We start from the raw sequence: 20,979 nt of genomic DNA, 5'->3' as shown, positions 1-20,979 counted from the left end.
CAGCAGGGCCGTGGCCCTTTTCCTCGTCTGGCCCTGTGGGCCGCAGCCCCGGCATCCGAGCCTTTGGGGTTGCTCCGCTGGCCCCAAGCTCGGAGAACAGCCGTCTCTAGTCCCAGGTGTTAGAACATCAACCCGCTTTCAAAGCCAAGGCAGACCCCTGTACCCCCTACCCACAGGTGGTTGACGATAGACCAGGCTGTCCACTGAGAGTCCACAAACAGAAGCGCGGGGCATGGCTCTGAGCGTCCTGACAGCCCGACAGTGGCCACAGAGGGTACCTCAACCCCCAGGGCTGTGGTGAGGAGACAGGTGAAGGGTCTTCTTACATCAAGACAACTGAGAGAAGATAGAGAGTTCACACGGGAATGTGGGAGGCCTGTTGCACGATGCTGAGTAAACGGGATGATGCATTAGCCGACCAGGTTTTTGGAACAAAGCTCCAACTCCCAACTCCAGCTCTGCCCGGGGGGCTTTGCAGAGAGCCTGGTCTGAGGGCCCTCGCCGAGGGGGAAAGATGCACAGGGCTCATGCCAACTGGCCTCAGGCTTCACCCCCCCGCTGATCTCTCCTCCCCAGGTACATCTTCACTGCCATCTACACCTTTGAGTCTCTGGTCAAGATTCTGGCTCGAGGCTTCTGCCTGCACGCGTTCACCTTCCTTCGGGACCCGTGGAACTGGCTGGACTTCAGCGTGATCATCATGGCGTAAGTACCTTGTGGCTGCGCTTTCTGGGAGAGGCCACACTGAGGGGCGAGGGCGCCACTCCTGGCCCCAGGCTGAGGCCACGCCAGCTCCACAGGTGGCTGCAGAGCAACGCGCTTTCCTGCTGTGGAGCTGGAAGACGGCACGGAGGCCCTTGGCTCATCCTGGTGGGGAGAGACGGGTTCAGGGTAGCTCAGGCTTCCTTAGGGCTCAGGGCCACTGGCTCATCTGTGGCTCCGTGGCAGCCTTGTGCTCAAGGGGCTTCATTAAGATTCAGGTTTCGCATCCTCTGTGCTTTCCGTCAAGGGAAACCAGTGTTACAACCTGAAATCTCTGGACCACTATGAAAAGTGACCTGGATTCCAAGGTGACTTAAACTGCAGAAGAGAGATCAAAGGAGCCCAGAGAAGTGGCCAGACATCCCCAGGAGCTCCTGCCAGGCACCTGGCGTGGCTTCAATCTCCATTCACAGACCCCACGTCTGGCACATTGCGAGACCCCTAGTCACCGATATGATCCACTAGGTCCTCACACCAGCCAGAGAGGTAGACGGGATTGAGGTTCCTTATCTCCAGTTTACAGATGAGCAGACTGACGCCGGGGACGCAGTGAGCAGGTGCGACCCTAGGCCTGCTGCTCCACCAGCTGAAGCCACACTTCCTTGCCTGGGAGGAGACCTCTTGCCCAGGGGCTGGATTGAGGCATGCCGCTCTGGATAGCTCAGACAACGGAGGCTGGGTTCTGGCAGGCTGGAGGGATCAGGGCAGGCCTCTCATGCAGGAGTCGTGGTCAGGGGCTTAGCCATCAAACCCATTCCGAAAGACTGATGTGTGTGGAGAGCCCAGTGGGTGCAGGGCTGGGTGCTGCACCTTGGCAACAGCAGAGCCGGTGAGGGTTATACTCCCTGCCCTTTCGAGCCTCGCTTTCCCCGCTGGTGAAGGGGTGGTGTGGAGCTGGGTGTTATCCGACGTGCAGTTCTGCTGCCGCTTTCTAGGTTTCTCAGATTGACTAAATCGGCCTGTTCATGATGAAGTCTTTATTGGCCCTTGGATGTGAGTGGCTCTGAGCTCAGCTATGCAGTGGAGGAGAGAGGGAAAGAGAGAGGCTGGACCTTGATGATGGGGTGCTCTCTGTCTTCCGGTCAGAACAGGCAGCAGAGCCCCCATTTCTAGGCACGATACTGGTCAGCTGACTCCAGCCCACCCTTTTATAGGTGGGGAAACCGAGGCTCGGAGGGGGCTACCAGTCACCCGGAATCCAGTGTCGATTTAGGCCTAGACAGAGCAAACAAGGCAAGAGCCCTGGGCTGTGGGAGACAGACTTCAAACAGGCCGAGAAAAGAGCCAAGTGTGATGAGAGCTGATGGGGGTAAAAGCAGGGAGGGCCGCACTCTGCTTTACCTTCGAGGAGGTGGCCCTGGCTGCTCTGTGGGTGCGACTCTGGGGAAGGGTAAGCACAGAGGCTGTACTGGGGCCAGGAGAGAGAGGGTGGCGGCTGGGACCAGGGTTCCAGTGGAGAAAGTGTGAGATATGCTCAGATCCTGGGGGTGTTTGAAAGTAGGGCTGACAGGAGGCCTCGAGGCAGCTCTTGGCTTGAGCAGCTGGGTGGCCGGTGTGACCATGTGTCGGCCTGGAGAACGCAGGGAGGAGAAGACTCGAATATCCGGTGTGGAATATATTAAGTCTGAAAGCATCCAGGGTGAGATACCGAGTCAGCAACTGGATCTTCCAGCCTGGAGTTCAGGAAAGAGGTCCACTCGGAGGTATAAATTTAGAAGCCATCGGGATACGGATGGTATTTAAAGCCAGGAGACCGGATGAGATCATCTGGGAGAGTCGCCAGGGATGGGAAGCCGCCTGGGGACTGTACCCTGGGACGCTCCGACATCCTGAAGTCAGGAAGAAGGAGGATGGAGCAAAGAGACTGGAAGGAACCCCCGGGGAAGGCTGAGGAAAACCAGGAGAGAGCAGTGTCCTGAAAGCCAGCGAGGGGACGTGACTCGAAAGGAACCACAAGGAGGCTCGTGAGAACTGAGCTGCACTGTTGGAGTCAACAACGTAAAAAGGGCAGATGACTTTGACCTTGACATGATGGGGGACACAGCTGATTAAAGAGGGCTCAAGGCAGGGTGGGAAGAGAGTGGAGCAGGGCAAGTGTACCCATCTGGTCTGTGGGGTTTACTCTAAAAGAGGACCCAAGGTAGGATGGTGATCAGAGGGGAGGATGGGTGAAGGGAAAACCCTTAAAGAAGGGGGCATCTGTGCAGGTTGATGGGAACGATCCAGGAGAGAGGGCAAGTTGGTGATAGTGGAAAGGGGCCAACTGCAGGACCAAAGCCCTTGAGCTGGCCCCGAGGGGTCAGGAATCCAGGGTCTGGGGGGAGTGTTGGCCATAAGAGCAGGGAAGACAGAATTCCCAGGGGCAGTGGGGGTGGATTGATAGATCCGATGATGAGAGAAGGAATTTCTCTCCTGATTGCTTCTGTTTTCTCTGTGGTAAGAAGCAGGGTCATCAACTGAGAACACAGAGCTGGGAGGCGAGTCCCAGGTGTGAGAAGGGAGGTAGCGTTCTCTGTGTCTGAGCCACGACTGATGAGAGTGGAGTAGGATCCCCAGGCCCAAGCTCTCAGGTGCCCTGCGGGAGGTGGGCGGTGATCCACAGACCCCTGAGGGCCTGAAGTCACAGGAGGAGGATACCGCGTCTGCCTGAGCCTTCCCTACCTTCCTATCCTGGAGCCTGAGCAGAGAACTGGGTTATTGCAACAACACACCCAGAACCCTGGGCCCCTTGTCTGATGTCAGGAGCCAGGCTTTGCCTTGTCTTCAGCCCGTGGCTCTGGGCGGTGCTCCGAGTCCTCTCCATCTAGCTCTTAGGAAGTCCTCCTGTCCTGTCTCGTGAGAGGATCCAGGTCAGCGCCCACCCCCTCCACGGAACCCCAAGGGAAACTACTCCCTTCATTCAGAATTGCAGAGCAGGAGTGCCTTGCTCACCAAGGCCTCCTGCCCTCATTCTACACTGACCCTGGGCTGAAAAAGCAGAGCAAACCTCCACGGCGACCAGACTGTTTCCACGTTTCTGAACGTCTCACAAGAAATGGCCCGCTCACTTCCCCTGGAGCTGCCGGGCCCGTTGGAATGCCAGATTTGCTCTCTGGGCTAGACTGGCCCAGCACTTCGATTGACGGTGCTCCTGCTTTGTGAAAACAATGAATTACTGCTGTGGTGATGCAGTGAAAAGCATTCTGCTATAACCAAAGTGATTCAGTAATGTGGGGCTCCTAGAATAATCAGAGTGGCAGGAAAGCTCTGTTCACTGACATTCCCCCACCTCCCCTCCGTTTTAATGATGGAGAAACTGAGGCTCAAAGAGAGCCTACCCCTTGCCTCAAATTGTAGGATGAATCAGCAGCAACACAGGGACTCAAACCAGGTCTCCTAACTCGTAACCTTGAGAAGCACCCCTAATCTGATGTTTCTGACTTAGGCTTGCACCTGATCCCCAGTCCCACCCACTTTAGAGTGGAGGGTCAGAGAGGGTGCCATGAAGCCTGTCAGGCTCCACTTGCAACCCTCCAGCCGGAGTTCTTCCTGTGGCCCCCCTTTCAGCTGGGCATTACCAGCTGCTTCCCACCTTCTGGGGTTGTTATGGAAACCAAACCTGGAAGGGAAGGCAGGGAGGGCAGAGAGGAGAGGGTGGCAATCACCACAGCAGCTAACGTGCCGGCTGTACCTCTGCCTTGCAGCCCAGGAGGGGCCGTCTGCCTGGAATGGGAGGGCCGCCTGACCAGATGGGGGCTGAGCAGGAGCAAAGCCGGGCTCTGCCCTCCTCGTGGCTCCTCAGCTTCCAAAAGCCTCTCGCACTGGGGCTGGTGTGATGGGGTAGAACTCTCACCCACCACCGTCTGCTCTTTCTGTGTCAGGGCCCGTGATCCCACCCCAGCTGTCTGCCCCTGCCCTGAGGCTCGGCCCCCGCAGAAAGAGTAGAATGGCTCGATGGAGCATCTGGGCGGCACAGATCTCTGCTCCACCCCGCTCTGGGGCACTGTTGAAGCTGCCCCTTTGCTAGATATAGGGTCTCTCCTGCCTTGCCGTACTCCAGGGCCCAGAAGAGGCTTCAGTGAGGGTCTAGGGCCCCGAGATGGGAAGTAGTCAGGCACCAGGTTCTGGGTCGAGTAAAAGAGGCAATAGCCCCCCGTGTCACAGACGTGCTCACAGACACACCTTGCCCTCACCCTGCCCTGCACCCCGCCTTCCAGGCTTCTTCCTCCTCAGTATTTTGGCCGCTGGCCCCGCCCCATTCTCAGCCACGCCACTGGCCTTGAAGGCTATGGGGAGCACACCCCTTGGGGTCTTGGCTTCCCTGTGCCCAGCAGGTGCTGACTAGAGGGCAAGCACTGCTGATGCTAGGGACCCTTAGGGGGTGGGGGAGGCAGGGTCTACACTGGGACGGGCACAGACTGGCTAAATCCAAGCAGGACATGGGCAGGGCTTCCCTGGAGACCCGAGGGAACAGGCAGGGTCTGGAAGGGACAAGAGACTGAAGGAGTTGGCCCCCTCTCTGGCACAGCTCTCTGCCCATTCCCTATACCCAGGAGACACAGCCTTGAAGCCAGTGTCCTCAGCAAGAAAGCCCAGTTCTGGGGCACACCCACTGGAGTAGCCGCAGAAAATGGACCCAGAGCCACCTGCAGGCCGGAACGGTGGCTTCCATGTAACAGTGACGTTGGCAGTGGTGCAGGTTCATCCTGACAGTCCCATGGCCACACCTCATCAGGACAGAGTCCAAGCCTGAGAGGAGAATGTGCGACCCTCGAGGCCTGAGGGTCAGAGCCCTCACAGAAAGTGGACTAGCCATCCAAAGTGGAGAGGGAGCTTCAACCGAATCAACAGATGAGGTGATGTTCACCTCCCATCGGGAGCCAGGGCTGTATCTGACTATTGCAACCAAGAAAGATTTGCAGGCTGCCGTGAGTCCAGTGGAAGAAATGGAAACCACACCATAGAAAGGACCTGGTACAGACAGAAGGAAAGCTCTACTGAGAATGAGTCTGCTGACTTCCCATCCCTGAAGGGATATGGAGAGTGAGGAGGGAGCAGGCTTGGTCCACAGAGCCCCATGAGGATGGAGGAGCCCATGAGTGGACGGACAGGAAGCTGGTGTCAGCGCTAGTCAGGCGGACCCGACCAACCTCAGGACACTGAGTCCCTGGCGCAGCCTGCCACGTCCCTCCCTGCAGACCCCCAGAGCTTGAAGGCACATGCAGAAGCTCTAAGCAGAGTGGAAGGGCCTGGAGGGCCACCCTGACTGGCAGAGTGAGTCCATCAGCCCTGTCAACCCACCCTCGACACTCACCCAGCGTCGCTGGGCTGATGTCACTCAGACACCGGGTCAGACACACTTGGTTACACATGAGCCATCCAGAGTCCGCTGTTCTTTGTCAAACATCAGACACCTTCGGTTAAATGTCAGACACCTTGGATGTGAAACCTTTGATTAAATATCACCAGTCACTTGCCACTCTCCCGACGGCCCCGGGCACACACTATCCATCCATGCTCAGACAGCCTGGTCATGGGACCCATCCACTCATGTCCTTGTGCTCTGCTTGGGTGGGCCCAGCCCCCTGGAGACTGACACCTTCCTTCCGGGGCTATGGAATCTGTTGTCCAAGTTGGGCCCATGGCCACTCAGCCCAGCTAAACACTACTCGGGCCTGAGCAGGACATATCCCCAGGCGGGCTGCTTACTTCCCAAGATGATTCCTCCCATGGAGACCCATCGGAAGGGGACACCAAGACAGAGGTGGCCTCATGGGAGAGGGGTTGGCACATCCCTAGGACTCCACAACCTGCTTTTTTCCTCTTCTTTTGTTGGCCATTGCCTGTAGTCAAAGAGCTCACTATCTGGGCAACCTCCCATCTCGCTTTCCAAAGCATCCTCTTGGGAAGTCTTCTTCCTCTGAGTTCTCAGGTCACCGCCACCTTCTGACTTCAGGGAGTCCTGAACCAGCCCATGCACAGAGATCTGTGGTTGGAAGGAGCAAGCAGACTAACTTCAGACACCCAGCCATGCCTCTACAGTGGTCTCTAGGGCTTCTGAGTCCCACAGGTCAGAGCTTCAAGGCATGAGCCATGACACTGCAGAAGACGCATGGCACAACTGGGGCCAGACAGCCGCTTGCTTCCTTTATCACTTTCCCCCTGGAAAATGGAGTCTCCCTCTTGGCCATGTCCCCAGCCCCAGACCCCACCATGTGGCCGGGCGTCAGTCTCCAGTGGCATGGAGCATGTGGCAGAGTAGCCGCCTCCTAGCGCCGTCACCAAGAGAGTTGCCTGGGAGCTTGCCCTGTGGACACTCTTAAGGCATCCTCGCTGAGGTCCCCATGGCAGGAGGGATGAGAGCAGGAAAAAGACCTGGGGGAGGCCGCGGGTCATGCCCAGCCCTTCCCATGGGAGCGGGAGAAGAGAGAGGGCTGGTCGGGGAGGGTGGGCTGAGCTGCTGCTTTGTAATTCCCAATAACTGTGGTTTGATTCTGCAGGTATGTATCAGAAAATATAAAACTAGGCAATTTGTCGGCTCTTCGAACTTTCAGAGTCCTGAGAGCTCTAAAAACTATTTCAGTTATCCCAGGTAAGATGCTCAGCTTTGCTCCCGGATCTCAGCTACAAGTGACTCTCTCTCTGTCTCCCCCACCCCCGCCCCGACGTGTGTCCTCCTGGTGTGTTGTCACTCTTGTGTGTGAATTTCCCCTGTTACAGATACACCACTGAATTTGTGGACCTGGGCAATGTCTCAGCTTTACGTACCTTCCGAGTCCTCCGGGCCCTGAAAACTATATCAGTCATTTCAGGTGAAAATCAGGTTAAACGCCAAGGCTGGAGGGGTTCGCTCGGGCCTTTCCAGCCACCTGGGGGCCAAGGCAACCCTCGGGAAGGTCCCCCCGAATGTGCCTGTCCCCAGAGTACCTTTCCCAGAGCTCGGATGTGGGGGCTATCGGCAGTGGACACGGTTGTCCCCTCGGTGCTTCAAAGGGGCTCCAGACCCACCCCAGCAAAGCCCAGCACCACAGACCCCCGGGGGCCCAGAGTACACCATGGAAGGTCCTGGGTTGAACCCAAATTCTCCCCAGGACAGTGATTGCTTTCCCAAACTGAACTCAACCATTGGAAGAGGTCAAAGTTTATGTGTGTGTTGCTTCCCCTTGAAGCATTGTCCTGCGATCAGGACACTAAAAGAGCTATTTGCAGGGAAACCACACCCAGAGCCCAGAAAGACAGCATGGGCGTGGCCTTTGGTGGCTGAGCGCCCCGTCCCTGCCCTGAGCCCCCTGGGTGATACACGCACAGCTGGCACTCGCGCCCCATTCTGTGATCAGAGCGTACTCTGTGGACAGGCGCCTCCGGGCCTTGGCGTCTAACAGCCCTCGCTGCACGTGCGGTAGACGTTTAGCAAACCGTGCATGGTAGCCTCGGGAAGAAATTCTCCTTGACAACATGTTGGCAATTGTCCCCGGGAAAGCGGCTAAGGCCCCGGTGGCCTCTCCAGAAAGCCAGCCAACCCCATCCATCTAGGAACATTCTCTAAGACTTCTGACGCTGTCAGAGCCCAGAGGCGCCTCCCAGCATGTCCACACTCAGAACTGGAGCAGGTGCTTCTTTTGAGCAGGCAGCTGAAAACAGTTTGTATGCCACCGATCTGGAGAGACGGCAGAACCAGATGGTGGTATCCACTCCTGATTTGGAAAGCGGATGGGTCCTGGGCCCTTGGCCTGCTTTTGGCTGTTGCTGCCTCCAGGGAGCCAGGGGCCATGGTCTGAGCTCCCTGAAGTTCAGCCTCCCCTGGTGGGGCTCATTTATCATATAAGGGGAGCCCCTACTCATGCTGACTTCACACTGAGCCTCAGAATGCTCTTTCTGGCTCTGATCCCACCATGGGCTGAGCACAGGAGCAACTTGCCCCCACACTCCCCACAAGTGGCCCAGGCATGCTAAGAGCTCATAGTGAGTGGGACAGGCTGCTCCAACTCCCATGAAGCCTCCCCCACCCCACCGTCGTAACAGGTGTCATTGGCCTTGGTACACACACATCCTCAGATACTTCAGGGTCTGTCCTCTAGGGCCCCGGGGACTTTATAGCACATACCCGGCGAAGGTAGGAAAGCACACTGACCAGAGCCATTAAGAAAAGGCATGCCCCAGTTTGTTTTATTACAAAAGGGTGACAGGAAACTGTTTCTCCGTCTCGGGTTAAAGGAGAGGGAGCCCGCCATTCCCAGCCCAGCCCCACTGGATCTCTTCAAAGCTGCCAGACAGCAGGTCCTGAAAGTGAGCATCAGGAAAATGCTGTGGTCAGCATTACGGAAGTCTCCCTGGAGGAGCTGTCCCCTGCGCTGAGGCTTAATAGCCGTGGCTCTCTCCAGACCTCAGTCTCCTTTGCTTTAAAATGGGAAGGAATCGGAATGGTTGGTTTCTAACAGCCAGCCTGTTAGAGCTTCAGTGGAGGGAGACTTATGCATTTGATCCGCCAGGACCCATCCCTTCCTGGGTCTTTTCAGAGAGAACCCCTGTCCCTGGTTGGAATCCTCCTGGCCAGAAGTGGACTCTCATCAATCTGAGAAGTGGTTAAAGGGATGGGTCGCCAACTGACTGTTCCCAAGAACACTGTCTCCATAGACTAGGAGGTGTTCAGAGCCTTGAACTGAGTGCTTTAGGCCAAAGATGCTGTGGAGGCAGAGTCCAGTTTGGAAATGTGAGCTGCTGCCCACTGCCGCTCACTTTGCCCCCTTCCCCGTGCCTCTTTCAGTGGGCATGGCGAGGAGAACCAGACGCCCACCACAGGGTCCCAGAAGCTCTGCTAGAAATGAAGCATAGTCCCGGACTACAGAGGGCTTGTGAATCCCATCACCACCACCACCACTACTCCGGGCCCAGACCCCTGCGAGGTCCACTCACTGCCCAGGCAGTTGCCAACATCTGCCAGGACGATTTCCCAGAGGACGCTGAGTGCCTCCGAGCCCCGGGCAGGCAGCAGCGTTGCTGGCACTGTGGGGAGGACTTCCTCTCCCCTCTCCTGTGTTTGCCCATCGCTGCCCTCCTTGTCTCTGAGTCATGGGCACTGCCACACGGGTGCTCCTAACACTTTAACCGGCTGGACGATGGATGGATGGGGCTTAATCTGAGATCTGGCCGCTTTGATGGAGGGCTGGGGAGGAGGGGTGGAGGGGGTGAGTCCCCGCTGCTGGCAAAAAAGCTCCCTCGCTGCCTATGCTCTGCTCGAACTTGTGAACTTGCCACAGGCCCGCAGCCAAGTGTCACACCAAAGGCGTCCACACGTGCTGGCTTCTGCAGGGAACGGGCCGTGCAACTAACACATCAGGCCTTTCAGCTTTGGGGAGCAGGATGGACGGGGACGAGTCCCCAGGGCACAGGGCAGAGGAGGAAACCACAAAACAGGCGCCCCTGAGCCTTTCCCAAAAGTGTGACCTGAGGCAGAACAGGCTCCTTGGGACATCCCCCACCACAGCCTTGCCGGATCCCACACCCCCACACACACCTGCCTGGCTTACACGTTCCCCTGCTGAGAATGGCTGTGTCTCTTCCCATCTCAGGGTCAAGGCCAAGGCTCTCCATTGCCCTGCAATGGGCCTGGCCCTCTGTCTCCTTCCCAGGGACCACATTTAAAGGGACCAGTGAGAGAGGGACAGGCTTCAAGTGTTTTCTCCTTCAAGGAAACAGCACTGTCCGTGCTTATATCAGGTATCTGGCTATGGGAGAGCAAAGGGAACGAGGCCCCTCTGAAGACACACAGAGGCACTCCAGGCTGGGCTCCCGCTGCAGGGGATCAGGACAGAATCTCGGCAGCAGAGGAAGGGGGGAGCTTTGGTCTGAAAAACCCAAGAGAGGCCTCCCTCCCGTGCCCACACCTCATGATCGCCCGCCCAGCCCAGCGCCCCTCAGGCCCGGCCCCTGCTCACTGGGGCAGGGGGTGTGGCACCACAGGTGACCCCGTGCTCTGCCTGCCTCCCCCAGGCCTGAAGACCATCGTGGGGGCCCTGATCCAGTCTGTGAAGAAGCTGGCCGATGTGATGGTCCTCACGGTCTTCTGCCTCAGCGTCTTCGCCCTCATCGGCCTTCAGCTCTTCATGGGCAACCTGAGGCACAAGTGCGTCCGCAACTTCACGGTGCTCAACGGCACCAACAGCACCAATGCCTCCGTGGAGGCCGACGGCCTGATCTGGGCATCGCTGGACGACTACCTCAACGACCCAGGTGCCGACTTGGCTCTGTGGCCCCCTGGCAGGGTTCTGACACCCCCACCAGAGCTGGGCATCTCCCACCCAGGGCCGGGCATCTCCCATACAGGCCTCCTTCCGGGGACATCCAAGCCCTACCCGCCCCCCTAGAGACCTGGCTGGGTGTCAGGGATCCCCGCCCCTGCCCTCTGGGGCTCCGGGAGAGAGGACGGCAGAAGAGCAGTCTTAGCACTGAGTTCTCAGGCTGCATGGGGAGATGACCCTTGAAGAGCAGGAGGATGGAGAGATAGATAGGAGAACAGCATTTACCACGTTTGCAGGGTTGGGAATGGTGAAGAAACCAGCCTGCCTGCAGGGGGAGGGTTTTCTCTTGGGAAGGGGTCGGGGAACAGAGCTGGGACAGTTTTTGAGGCTTCAGAGTGGAGACCCCAACTGCCTGGCATGGGCTTTGTCACTTGAGGTCAGTGATCCTTGTCAGGATGTTAATTCCATCCGTGTGCAGCCCAGGACAAGCTCTGTGATGCTGCAAAGCCATGTGGACCCCTCAGGTTATCTCACTGCCGTGTGGGTTACACTTCCATCCTCCAGGCTGATGGCCAGAACCCCCCTTGTCTAGAGCCATCAGTCTGGACCAAAGGTTGATGGTAGATGGTGGTACAAGGCCATGTGCTCGTCTACAAGGGCCCCAAGGGCCATTCTGAAGTCAAGGCCTCTAACCTACACCAGCAGTCCACTTTGGAAAAATGAAATAGATGGAAACTCTGTGAGTGAATCTGCTTGTGATGCAGCTGTGGCCATGTAGCAGCAGTTCCAAAACTTTCATGCATGCAAGAGTCACTGGGAAGGTTCCAGGAAACACAGACTGCTGGGCCCCACCTCCTAGTTTCTGAGTTGGTATCTCTGGAAAGTTGCCTTTCTCCCAGTTGATGCTTGATGCTGCTGGTCTTGGAAAACTGCTGCCTAAGACCGAGGCAGGTAGTGGGGTGGGAGGGGGACTGATAGATGGCCTCAGAGTGGAGGCGACGGGATTGGTGTCCCATGTCTTACCTGGTCCAACCTTAGCCCTGTCTGAACAGACCCCTGCCTCCTAGTTCGTGGCCTCTCATGACTGAGGTTGGCCCCTGAGTGATTGGAGCAGGTGTAGAAGTTCCCTGTGGGGACTTCCTGAGTCCACTGGGGACACTGATAGGTGACTGTCTGAGGAGCAGCAAGCAGAAGGCCAGAGAAGCAGCCAGCATTGCCTCAAACCTAGCCAGAGGGCAGAGGTCAGGGCCGGAACAGAGAAGCAGACAGAAGACACCCAGTGGTGCCTCTGTACCCCTCCCCACATCCAGGATGTAAGTTGGAAACCCCAGGAGTCTGGACCCCACACGCCCCTCCTTATCAGATGCTTCTCTTCCAGAAAATTACCTACTCAAGAATGGCACCTCTGACGTGTTACTGTGTGGGAACAGCTCCGACGCTGGGTATGTACCAACCCCCCCCCCCCCAGGGCCACCTCACCCAGCCAGGGGACTCTCCTTCCAGTGCTTTCTGTTTATGCCCTTGACGCCAGGGACAGCAAGACTTTCCCTGGTTCTCTTCCCAGCCAGGTCTCTGGAAGATTCCCCCCACCCCCACAGGGAGACAGCCTGGAGAGGTAAAGAAAGAGAAGGGGACTCACCTCTGCAGGGAGGGCAGACAGAATGCTGAAGAGAGGACCCAGGAAGCACCGCAGGGCCCCCCACCAGTCCAACCCTGGCTCCATTCCCTTCCCAAAGCCCCCCAGGGTGGCACCCTCCCCTTCCAGGCTTCGCTTTCTCTGTCTTGAACTGTCCATCAGGTTAAGAGTAAGCATGGCCTCCCCTGGTGGCCTAGACTCTCCTCCAGGGCAAGCAGGGTGTGGCTCCCAGAGACGCTCGGTGCCACGTGCATCTTCTGGGGCCCTGTGTGCGCCTGCACCTCGGGCAGGGTAACTGCTCCGCAGGGCCACACAGGCTTACCGAGGGGAGTGCTCTGCGGGGCAGTAGGCCTGCTCGTCTGACTGTGGAGTTCCAGAGCCCTTCTTGTTGCCAAAGAGAAAGTCTTCTTTTCTTAATTTAGCACATCAGCAAGGCGCAGAGGCCCCTTGGTTGCATCCTCCTACTTGCCAAGTTTCCCTTGTCCCCATCCTGTCTCACAGTCCACTCATGGCTCCAGCCCAGTGCTCCCTTTTGGGAGAGAGACTGTCCCCTCCAGACATGGCTGGGCCCCAGCCTGTCCAGCCCGGAGTCGTCCCGCAACCCCATGGTCTGGCCTTTGCCCAGGTCTGGCCTATTCAGCTCAGCCTCAGTGCTCCCCCTGAGTGTCTGCCCTGTGCCCAGCTACCCTGGGGTAGGCAGGCAGGGAAGAAACCTGAGCCAGGCCCTGGACACTTCCTCTGGGAGGGGAGAAGCAATGCAGACACCAGCTGGGATGGCATGTCGTGTGGACAGAGGGAGCTGGATTTAGGCCTGGCAGCAGACAGATGAAGAGAAAAGGAGAAGCCTGTCCCGGGTGGGAGGCACAGTGTGAAAAATCAGGAAGGCAGGACCCCGCTGTGTGGAACTAGAGTCTCGGGGACAGAGGCCCCCTCACAGCATGGAACAGAGTTGGTGCGTCTGGCCACAGGACATGTCCTGAGGGCTACAGGTGCCTGAAGGCAGGTGAGAACCCTGACCATGGCTACACCAGCTTCGACTCCTTCGCCTGGGCCTTCCTCGCACTCTTCCGACTGATGACGCAGGACTGCTGGGAGCGCCTCTACCAGCAGGTACGTGGGTGCGCAAGGCCGCCAGGATGGGCTGAGCACCCAGCAGCAGGGCCCAGGCTGCACAAGTGACTAGCCACAGGCGGCCCCAGCAGCTTCCCCACTGGCCAGAACAGAGTGAGGACAGAGGGCTCTGAGGGGCGGGGCTCAGCAGGCAGAGAAACTTGCCTTCTGTTGTGACCAAGGACCCAGCCCTCTATATAAGACACTCTGTGCTCTGTGAGTGGGACGCTAGTTCACCCTATGTGATGCAACACTTGCTCTGTCAACTGGAGCATTCTGCCTCCTCCCACGAGTGGGGCACCGCCCCATGCATGTAGGTCCCTCTCTGTAGGTTAAGATGCTTCTGTCTTTAGGCGGGACATGTTCTACTGCCTCCCCATGCTGTGGCCGTTTGAACCCCTGGCACAGCCAGGCTGGGCAACTTGGAATTTACACCCATGACCCAGATGGAGCCCCAGTGAAGATGACCTCTGCCCCCTTGCTCCTCCAGACCCTGAGGTCTGCAGGGAAGATCTACATGATCTTCTTCATGCTGGTCATCTTCCTGGGCTCCTTCTACTTGGTGAACTTGATCCTGGCTGTGGTCGCCATGGCCTACGAGGAGCAAAACCAAGCCACCATCGCAGAGACAGAGGAGAAGGAAAAGCGATTCCAGGAAGCCATGGAGTTGCTCAAGAAAGAGCAGGAGGTGAGTGAGCAGTGCAGCCAAGGAACCTCCAGACCAAGCCTTCACCTGACCGTGGGTGCCTACAAGCATGATACCTGCTGGGTCACACTGGTATCTGGGGGTGTGATGCATGTTGGGTAAAGCTGGTACCTGCTGTGCAAAACCAGTGTCTGGAGGTATGATGCATGTTGGGTACAGCTGGTGGCTGTAAGTGATGCATGCTGGGTAAAGCTGGTACCTGCTGGATAAAGCAAGTGTCTGGTGGGTATAGATATTTCCTGTGAATGTGGTGTCTGCTGAATAAAAATTTGTTAGCTGCTGAGTGAAGACAGAGCCTGTTCATGAGGTGGGTGTAAGTGGTGCCTGCTGAGTAAAGGTGGGCCTTGTGAGGATGGTGCCTGCTGGGGGAAAGCTCTTCCCTATGACCATGGTCTCTTCCGGATGAAGTGGTGCCAGGTGGATAAAGGTGGTGGCTCCAGGCTAAAAGCGGTCACTGTGAGCCCAGTGCATGCTGGGTAAAAGAGAATCTTGTGTCCATAGACATAGTTTATCCTGGTCAAGGGATACCTTCTGTTGGGATAGGAAGATCCAAGGTCAAAGGCTCAGGCTCAGCAAATGAGAACTGGTAATGCTGCCGTGGCTGTCCCCACAGTCCCACACATGGGTGCTGGCAGCTAACTGCAGAACAAACCTTTTAGAAGCCAGGCCAAGGACATCCACAAACTGCCCTATTCCACCTCCTCCAGCACCCATTTTGGCCAGCCAAACCTTCTAGAAGATCCCCTGCCCTCTAGTTCTGTCACTTCTGCTCATCAACACCCCCAGTCGCACCTGCCCAACACTCTACTCTTTCATGAGCTGTCCACTTTCGCCACTACTCTCCTCCTCCCTGGATCTGGATGTTTCTCGAAACATCCTGGGTCTGTCTGTGCACACCTCTCCATAATGCCCCCCTTTTGGGGTGAGTGGGCAAGTGCACTTACTGTTGGGGAAAACCAAGGTGCTGATAGTTGTCTGGCCTACCTTGGCTTGAGTCTGCACCCTGTCTGCATGACCATGACATCCCTTCTTCCACCATTTTTCAGGCCCTCGCCATCAGGGGTGTGGACACCGTGTCCCGCAGCTCCTTGGAGATGTCCCCATTGGCCCCAGTAACCACCCACGAGAGAAGGAGCAAGAGAAGAAAACGAATGTCTTCAGGGATGGAAGAGTGTGGGGACGACAAGTTCCCCAAGTCCGACTCAGAGGATGGTCCCCGAGCAGTGGTAACCCCCAGCTGCGGCTCTGCCCCTTTCAGGATGGATCTGGCATCCAAAAGCCATCATGCTAAGCCTAGTGCTGTCAGAGCCCCCATGGTTGCTCCCCAAGGAAAATATTCCTTGAGCCCCCTCCCAGCCCCTCCTGTTTTCCATGGCCACTCTTAGAGTGGAGAAGCCCTGGGCAGAGGGATAGGGTAGGTTTGGGTGTTAGCATATCCCCAACCTCAGCTAAGTCCCAGCACTGGAGTTGGGGGCACCCCCGTCGTGTGGATTGGTAGGAGCTCACAGACATGCCCAGATGAGCAAGGGATGTGGCTGATTGCCGAGGTCCTGCTCGGGCCAGGCCTGTCTATACCATCAGGAGCCTTCTGCTGCTTCTTTCCCATATGAGCTTCAGTCTCAGAGCCCCAGGAGCCCAGGCCTCAGGTGAGCAGAGACCCTAGAAAATGCAGGATTGCCTGTAATCTGCACCCCTCCTCGGAGCACCCCTAGTTCAGCCCCCTCGGTTCCTATGTGGCAGACAGAAGCCCTCAGTGCTCCAAGTTGAGCCGGGGCCGATACCGTGAGTGACAGGCCGGGAGCACGTGAAACGCTGTCCCAGCCATGTCCTCTCTCCGTGCCTTCAGAATCGTTTCAGCATCACCCATGGCCTCAGCAGGACCTCCATGAAGCCGCGCTCCAGCCACGGGAGCATTTTCACCTTCCGCCGACGGGACCTGGGCTCCGAGACAGATTTTGCGGACGATGAAAACAGCACCGCCGGGGACAGTGAGAGCCACCGCACATCACTGCTGGTGCCTTGGCCCCTGCGGCGGCCTAGTACCCTGGGACAGCCCAGTCCCGGAACCTCAACTCCCGGCCACGTGCTCAACGGCAAAAGGAACAGCACTGTGGACTGTAACGGGGTGGTCTCCTTGCTGGGGGCAGGAGACCCCGAGGCCACCTCCCCAGGGAGTCACCTCCTCCACCCTATGAAGCTGGAGCGCCCCCCAGACACGGTGAGCCCGCCCCACGGCGCAGCACCAGGCACATCCCATCTCCCAGACTGCTCACCACAGCCAGGTCTAAAAGTACTTGCCAAGTATTTACTGAGCACCTACTGTGTGCTGGGCTCGGGGATAAATAAGCCTACCAAAAAAAAATCTCTCCTTCCTAGACTTTCCAGACAGACACAAATCAAGAAAGAAAAAGAAGAAAAAAAAAAATATATATATATGTATATGCATATCAGGGCTTCCCTGATGGCTCAGTGGTAAAGAATCTGCCTGCCAAAGCAGGAGACCTGGGTCGGGAAGATCCCTTGGAGGAGGAAATGGCAACCCACTCCAGTGTTCTTGCCTGGACAATTCCATGGACAGAGGAGCCTGGTGGGCTACAGTCCATGGGGTCGCGAAAGAGTCGGACATGACTTAGCGACTAAACAACAAACGAACGAGTATGTGCATATAATGGTGATAAACAGGGATGAGAGTTAAACATTTAGCAACTAGCCAGGCACTGAGACACTGCAGTGGCAAGACCAGTGCTCTGGAGGCCCTGTGTGTGCCCGGGGTGGGCCCGGGAGGGCTGTGGACCCTAGGCAGTCTGGAGAAGGGCCAGAGTGGCAAGGGGACATTTCCTAGGTTCTGGGCAACAAGAACCTCATCAAGTTTGAAGTATTTCAGAGCTTTACAAACCGGTAAATGTCGGGGAATACTGACCCAAACTCTAAGTATTATGGAAGAACAAAAGTAGGAAAGAGAGAAAGGGAAACCTCCTTACTGCAGGGTATTAAAACAACAACTTAATGGAGGCAAGTGGAGGGGGTTATGGCAGACAGGTTAGCACTCAGATCCTAGAGACAAACTGGATTTGAATCTCGCCTTATCACTTACCAGCTGGATGGCTGTGAGCAAGTTCTTTTATTTCTCTGCGCCTCAGATCTCTTGTCTGTAAAATGGATTTAAAACAGCCACCTCAGGGACTTCCCTGGTGGTCCAGTGGTTAAGACTGCAGGCTTCCATTGCAGGGGGAATGAGTTTGGTTCCTGCTGGGGGGACTAAGGTCCTCATGCTGCACGGTTTGGCCAAAAATAAATAAAACACCCACCTCAGGATTGACGTCAGGATGAAGGGCTAATGTGCATAAAGTACTCAGGACACGCACACATGTGTTGATGTGGTGGTAACGACGTAGTAACGGACTGTCTTTGCATCATCTGGGGGAAGCATGTTCTAGGCCCAAAGAACAGCAAGTGCCAAGGCCCTGAGGCAGAAGCATGCCTCCCATACGGGAGGACACACCATGAGGGCAGGGTGCAGGAAACCAGGGAGTGAAGGGGAGAGGTGTTGGACCGACTGTCAGAGAGGTGACAGGGATGGAGGTGCCAGATAGTTAGAGCTAGTCAGAGCTTTGATCACTCAGTCAGCCGATCCCATGACAGGATGGTGACCGCCCAGCCGGTCATCAAGTGCCCTTGCTGACCGCTGTCCCCCAACAAAGGCCTCGGAGCAGCCCACCCGGGAGAAGGGCAAATGTGCGGCTCAGACCCTGAGGCCGGCAGGAGGTGGAGAAGGGCAGACTTTCTGAGGAAGCGGGACAAGACAGGGAAATCTGAGCAGAAAGGTGGAGGCAGGCTGGAGAGAGAGACTGTTGCTCCAGCTCAGATAGGTGCTGCAGCTGTGGGACTCTGCACGGGTTAACGAATTTCTCTGTGCCTCCGTGTCCTCACCTGCTGGTGGTGATGGTTTAGTCGCAAGTCGTATCCGACTCTTGCGACCCCATGGACTATAACCTGCCAGGCTCCTCTGTCCATGGTATTCTCCAGGCAATAATACTGGAGTGGGTTGCCATTTCCTCCTCCAGGGAATCTTCCCAATCCAAAAATCAAACCGGGCTGTCCTGCATTACAGGCAGATTCTTTACCGACTGAGCTACGAGGGAAGCCCCGTTACTTGTTAAGTAGAAATAAAATTAATATCCACATCAGCAGGTTGTGGTGAGCCAAGCATGTACCATCCGATGCAGAAATAAAAACTTGGCCAGCACCTCAGGTGCTCCCCCAGCATCCCTCTTCCCAGTTTCCTCCCTCCTTCCCACCCAAAGTTAACCATTATCCCAGCGTCTAACACCAGAATTTCATTTGGCCTGTTTTTTTGTATGTTATATAAATGGAATCATAGAGCATTAAAAAAAAAAAAAGTTGTGGCAAGGACTGAAAGAGTTAAAACCTGTCTGGTGCTTAGACCAGTACTTGCCTCATGTTCGAGGAATCATTACTATTAGCTATTATTGTTATTAGAGAGCAAGAAGGTGTGACAACTCCAGGAGCACCCCCCGAGCGCCTGGGGCCCTCACACTGCTCTGGAGTGGGGAGTCAAGGAGAGGGTCCTGGGAACACACTGGGGGAGACCATAGCTTCTGGGTGGGTCTGGGGAGGCCCCTGGCCATCACTTGGAGGGTGGGGTGCCCAACTTCCCAGGAACACAGATTTCCAGGGCCGCAGGTCCAGCCCTGGAGCCTCAGCCTTGTGGAATCAGGTCAGCAGCTGGAGCACTAATAGAATTTCCTAATCTCATTAGGGAGAAAATCATCTCATTGTACCGCACATGTCGGGAGGAATCCAAGTTCAAACACTTCATTACCAGGAACTCTGACTTCACCCATTCTCACTTCGGTGGGGCCCATTTGTAACCTTAAAGGGATTAGCAGGCCAAGGGGGTTATTTGAAAAGTTAAAGAGATTAGCGGGCTGTCGTCCCCTGAGGAGGCCTTCCCTGTGTCTGCCGGGCCCCTGGCGATACTCCTGCCCAGTTCTAGTCTGAAAAAAAGGCACAGTGTCGGGCACATAGTGGGTGCTTCATCAACAGGGAGAGAGCTGACCCGACCGACAGCTGGCTTTAATTGGGAGCAGAGGGTGAAGGTTTGCTTTGCTTGATATCTGAATATGTGCCTGGCCCCAAAGGCAGAGGGGGTGTTAGAGGCACCTTGAACAGATTCGTCTCCTTCCTTCCTCCCCCATCCCCACAGTCATCTCAAGGACAGAGCTAGAATTTAACCCAGGCCCCTGGCTGCCACGTGTTTATCCATCCATCCAACATCTACCCAGGACCAGCCCTCTGTGTTGAATGCCAGCCAGTGTTTAAGGCACCAAGGATGTGGACAGAACAGACAAGAGCTCTGACCTCGTGGAGTTGGCATCATAGTCAGGAAGACAGTAAACTGATCAATATTTCTAGGGACCAATAATGGTCATGTGATAGAAAGTCGCTAGGGGGAGGGCTGGGAATGGGGAGCTATTGGTTAGAATACACGGGGAAGTCCTCCCCGTGAAGGTAACATTAAAATTGACCCGTAGAAGATTTTAGGGAGCCAGCCACACGTATGTCGAAGAATAGAGCTTTAGGCAGAGGGAACGGAAAGTGTAAAGGCATTGAAGGAAATAAGCTTGACATGTTTAAGGGATGAGAGGGCTGGGCAGGGCTCGGTGTGGCGGAACCAGGAATAGAAAATGAGTTGGAGCAGTTAGGGTCTAGACTGTGCAGGGCCTTGTAAGCTAAAGAGAAGTTTGGATGTGCTATGAATAAGACGGGGGAGAGTTGTTATTCAAAGGATTATCAGGAACTGATTTACTTTTTAAGGTATCTTTTTCAGCTGTGTAGAGAATAGAGGAGAGAGAAGAGGCCAGTTAGGAGGCTGTTGTAGTATTTTTGGAAAAGAGATGATGAGAGCATGCCCTAGAACAGCGTACTAGTCATTTCCACAATACTGCTGCGAAACAAACTACCCCCAAAGCCAATGGCTAACAGCAAGTGAGAACTCACGCTCACCTCTCTGCAGGCTGACCATGGTTAGCCTGGTCTAGGTTGACCTTGGCCAGGCAGCTGTGCCTTAGACTGCACGTGGCTGGCTCCATACTATAGATTAGGCTCAGGGATGCTCCCCTTGTGCTTGTCCTGAGCTGAAAGGGTGGCAGCTGCTTGGGGAAGCTCTTTTCCTGGAGGATTGCTGGAACACAAGGTGAATGGCACAAGGACAATCAAAGCTTCTGTTCACAGCATGCCCACTGACGTTCCCTTGGCCAAAAGCAAGCGTGTCACCAACAGGACAGGGACTTTTGCTTCAGTCACAGTGGGAGAGGAAAGAGTAAAATTTGCTGAATGAAAACCCGAACTATCACAGATGGTAGAGGAGAGAAGTTGGGAAAATTTAAGACATGTTTGTGAGTTAAGCTGGCCTGATTTGTGGATGTACTGGACCCAGGGTACTACTGCTCCACCAGCTATGTATCCCTCTCAGGCACCTCTGCTTGAAGACTTCCATGACTGGGAGCTCACTACCTCCCTAGGCA

General features: G+C 56.0%; 1 protein-coding gene across 1 annotated transcript in view; it reads left to right on the top strand.

Annotated features, from left to right (window-relative positions):
- Positions 1-232: 232 nt before the first annotated feature.
- The window catches only part of LOC113888674 (sodium channel protein type 5 subunit alpha-like), a gene marked incomplete at its 3' end in the record, with an annotated part of 43,635 nt that continues 22,888 nt past the window's right edge, over positions 233-20,979 (top strand). The window contains 9 exon segments of the mRNA XM_027535708.1: positions 233-297; positions 577-705; positions 7,242-7,333; positions 10,732-10,971; positions 12,358-12,421; positions 13,584-13,725; positions 14,216-14,413; positions 15,478-15,657; positions 16,278-16,649. Of these exon segments, the coding sequence (XP_027391509.1) occupies positions 233-297; positions 577-705; positions 7,242-7,333; positions 10,732-10,971; positions 12,358-12,421; positions 13,584-13,725; positions 14,216-14,413; positions 15,478-15,657; positions 16,278-16,649 (1,482 nt within the window).

Source organism: Bos indicus x Bos taurus, unplaced genomic scaffold (assembly GCF_003369695.1).
Source record: "Bos indicus x Bos taurus breed Angus x Brahman F1 hybrid unplaced genomic scaffold, Bos_hybrid_MaternalHap_v2.0 tig00000870_arrow_arrow_obj, whole genome shotgun sequence".
NCBI classification, from domain to species: domain Eukaryota; kingdom Metazoa; phylum Chordata; class Mammalia; order Artiodactyla; family Bovidae; genus Bos; species Bos indicus x Bos taurus.
The sequence above is the reverse complement of the archived record's forward strand: the minus strand, read 5'-3'. Positions and strand labels throughout refer to the sequence as shown.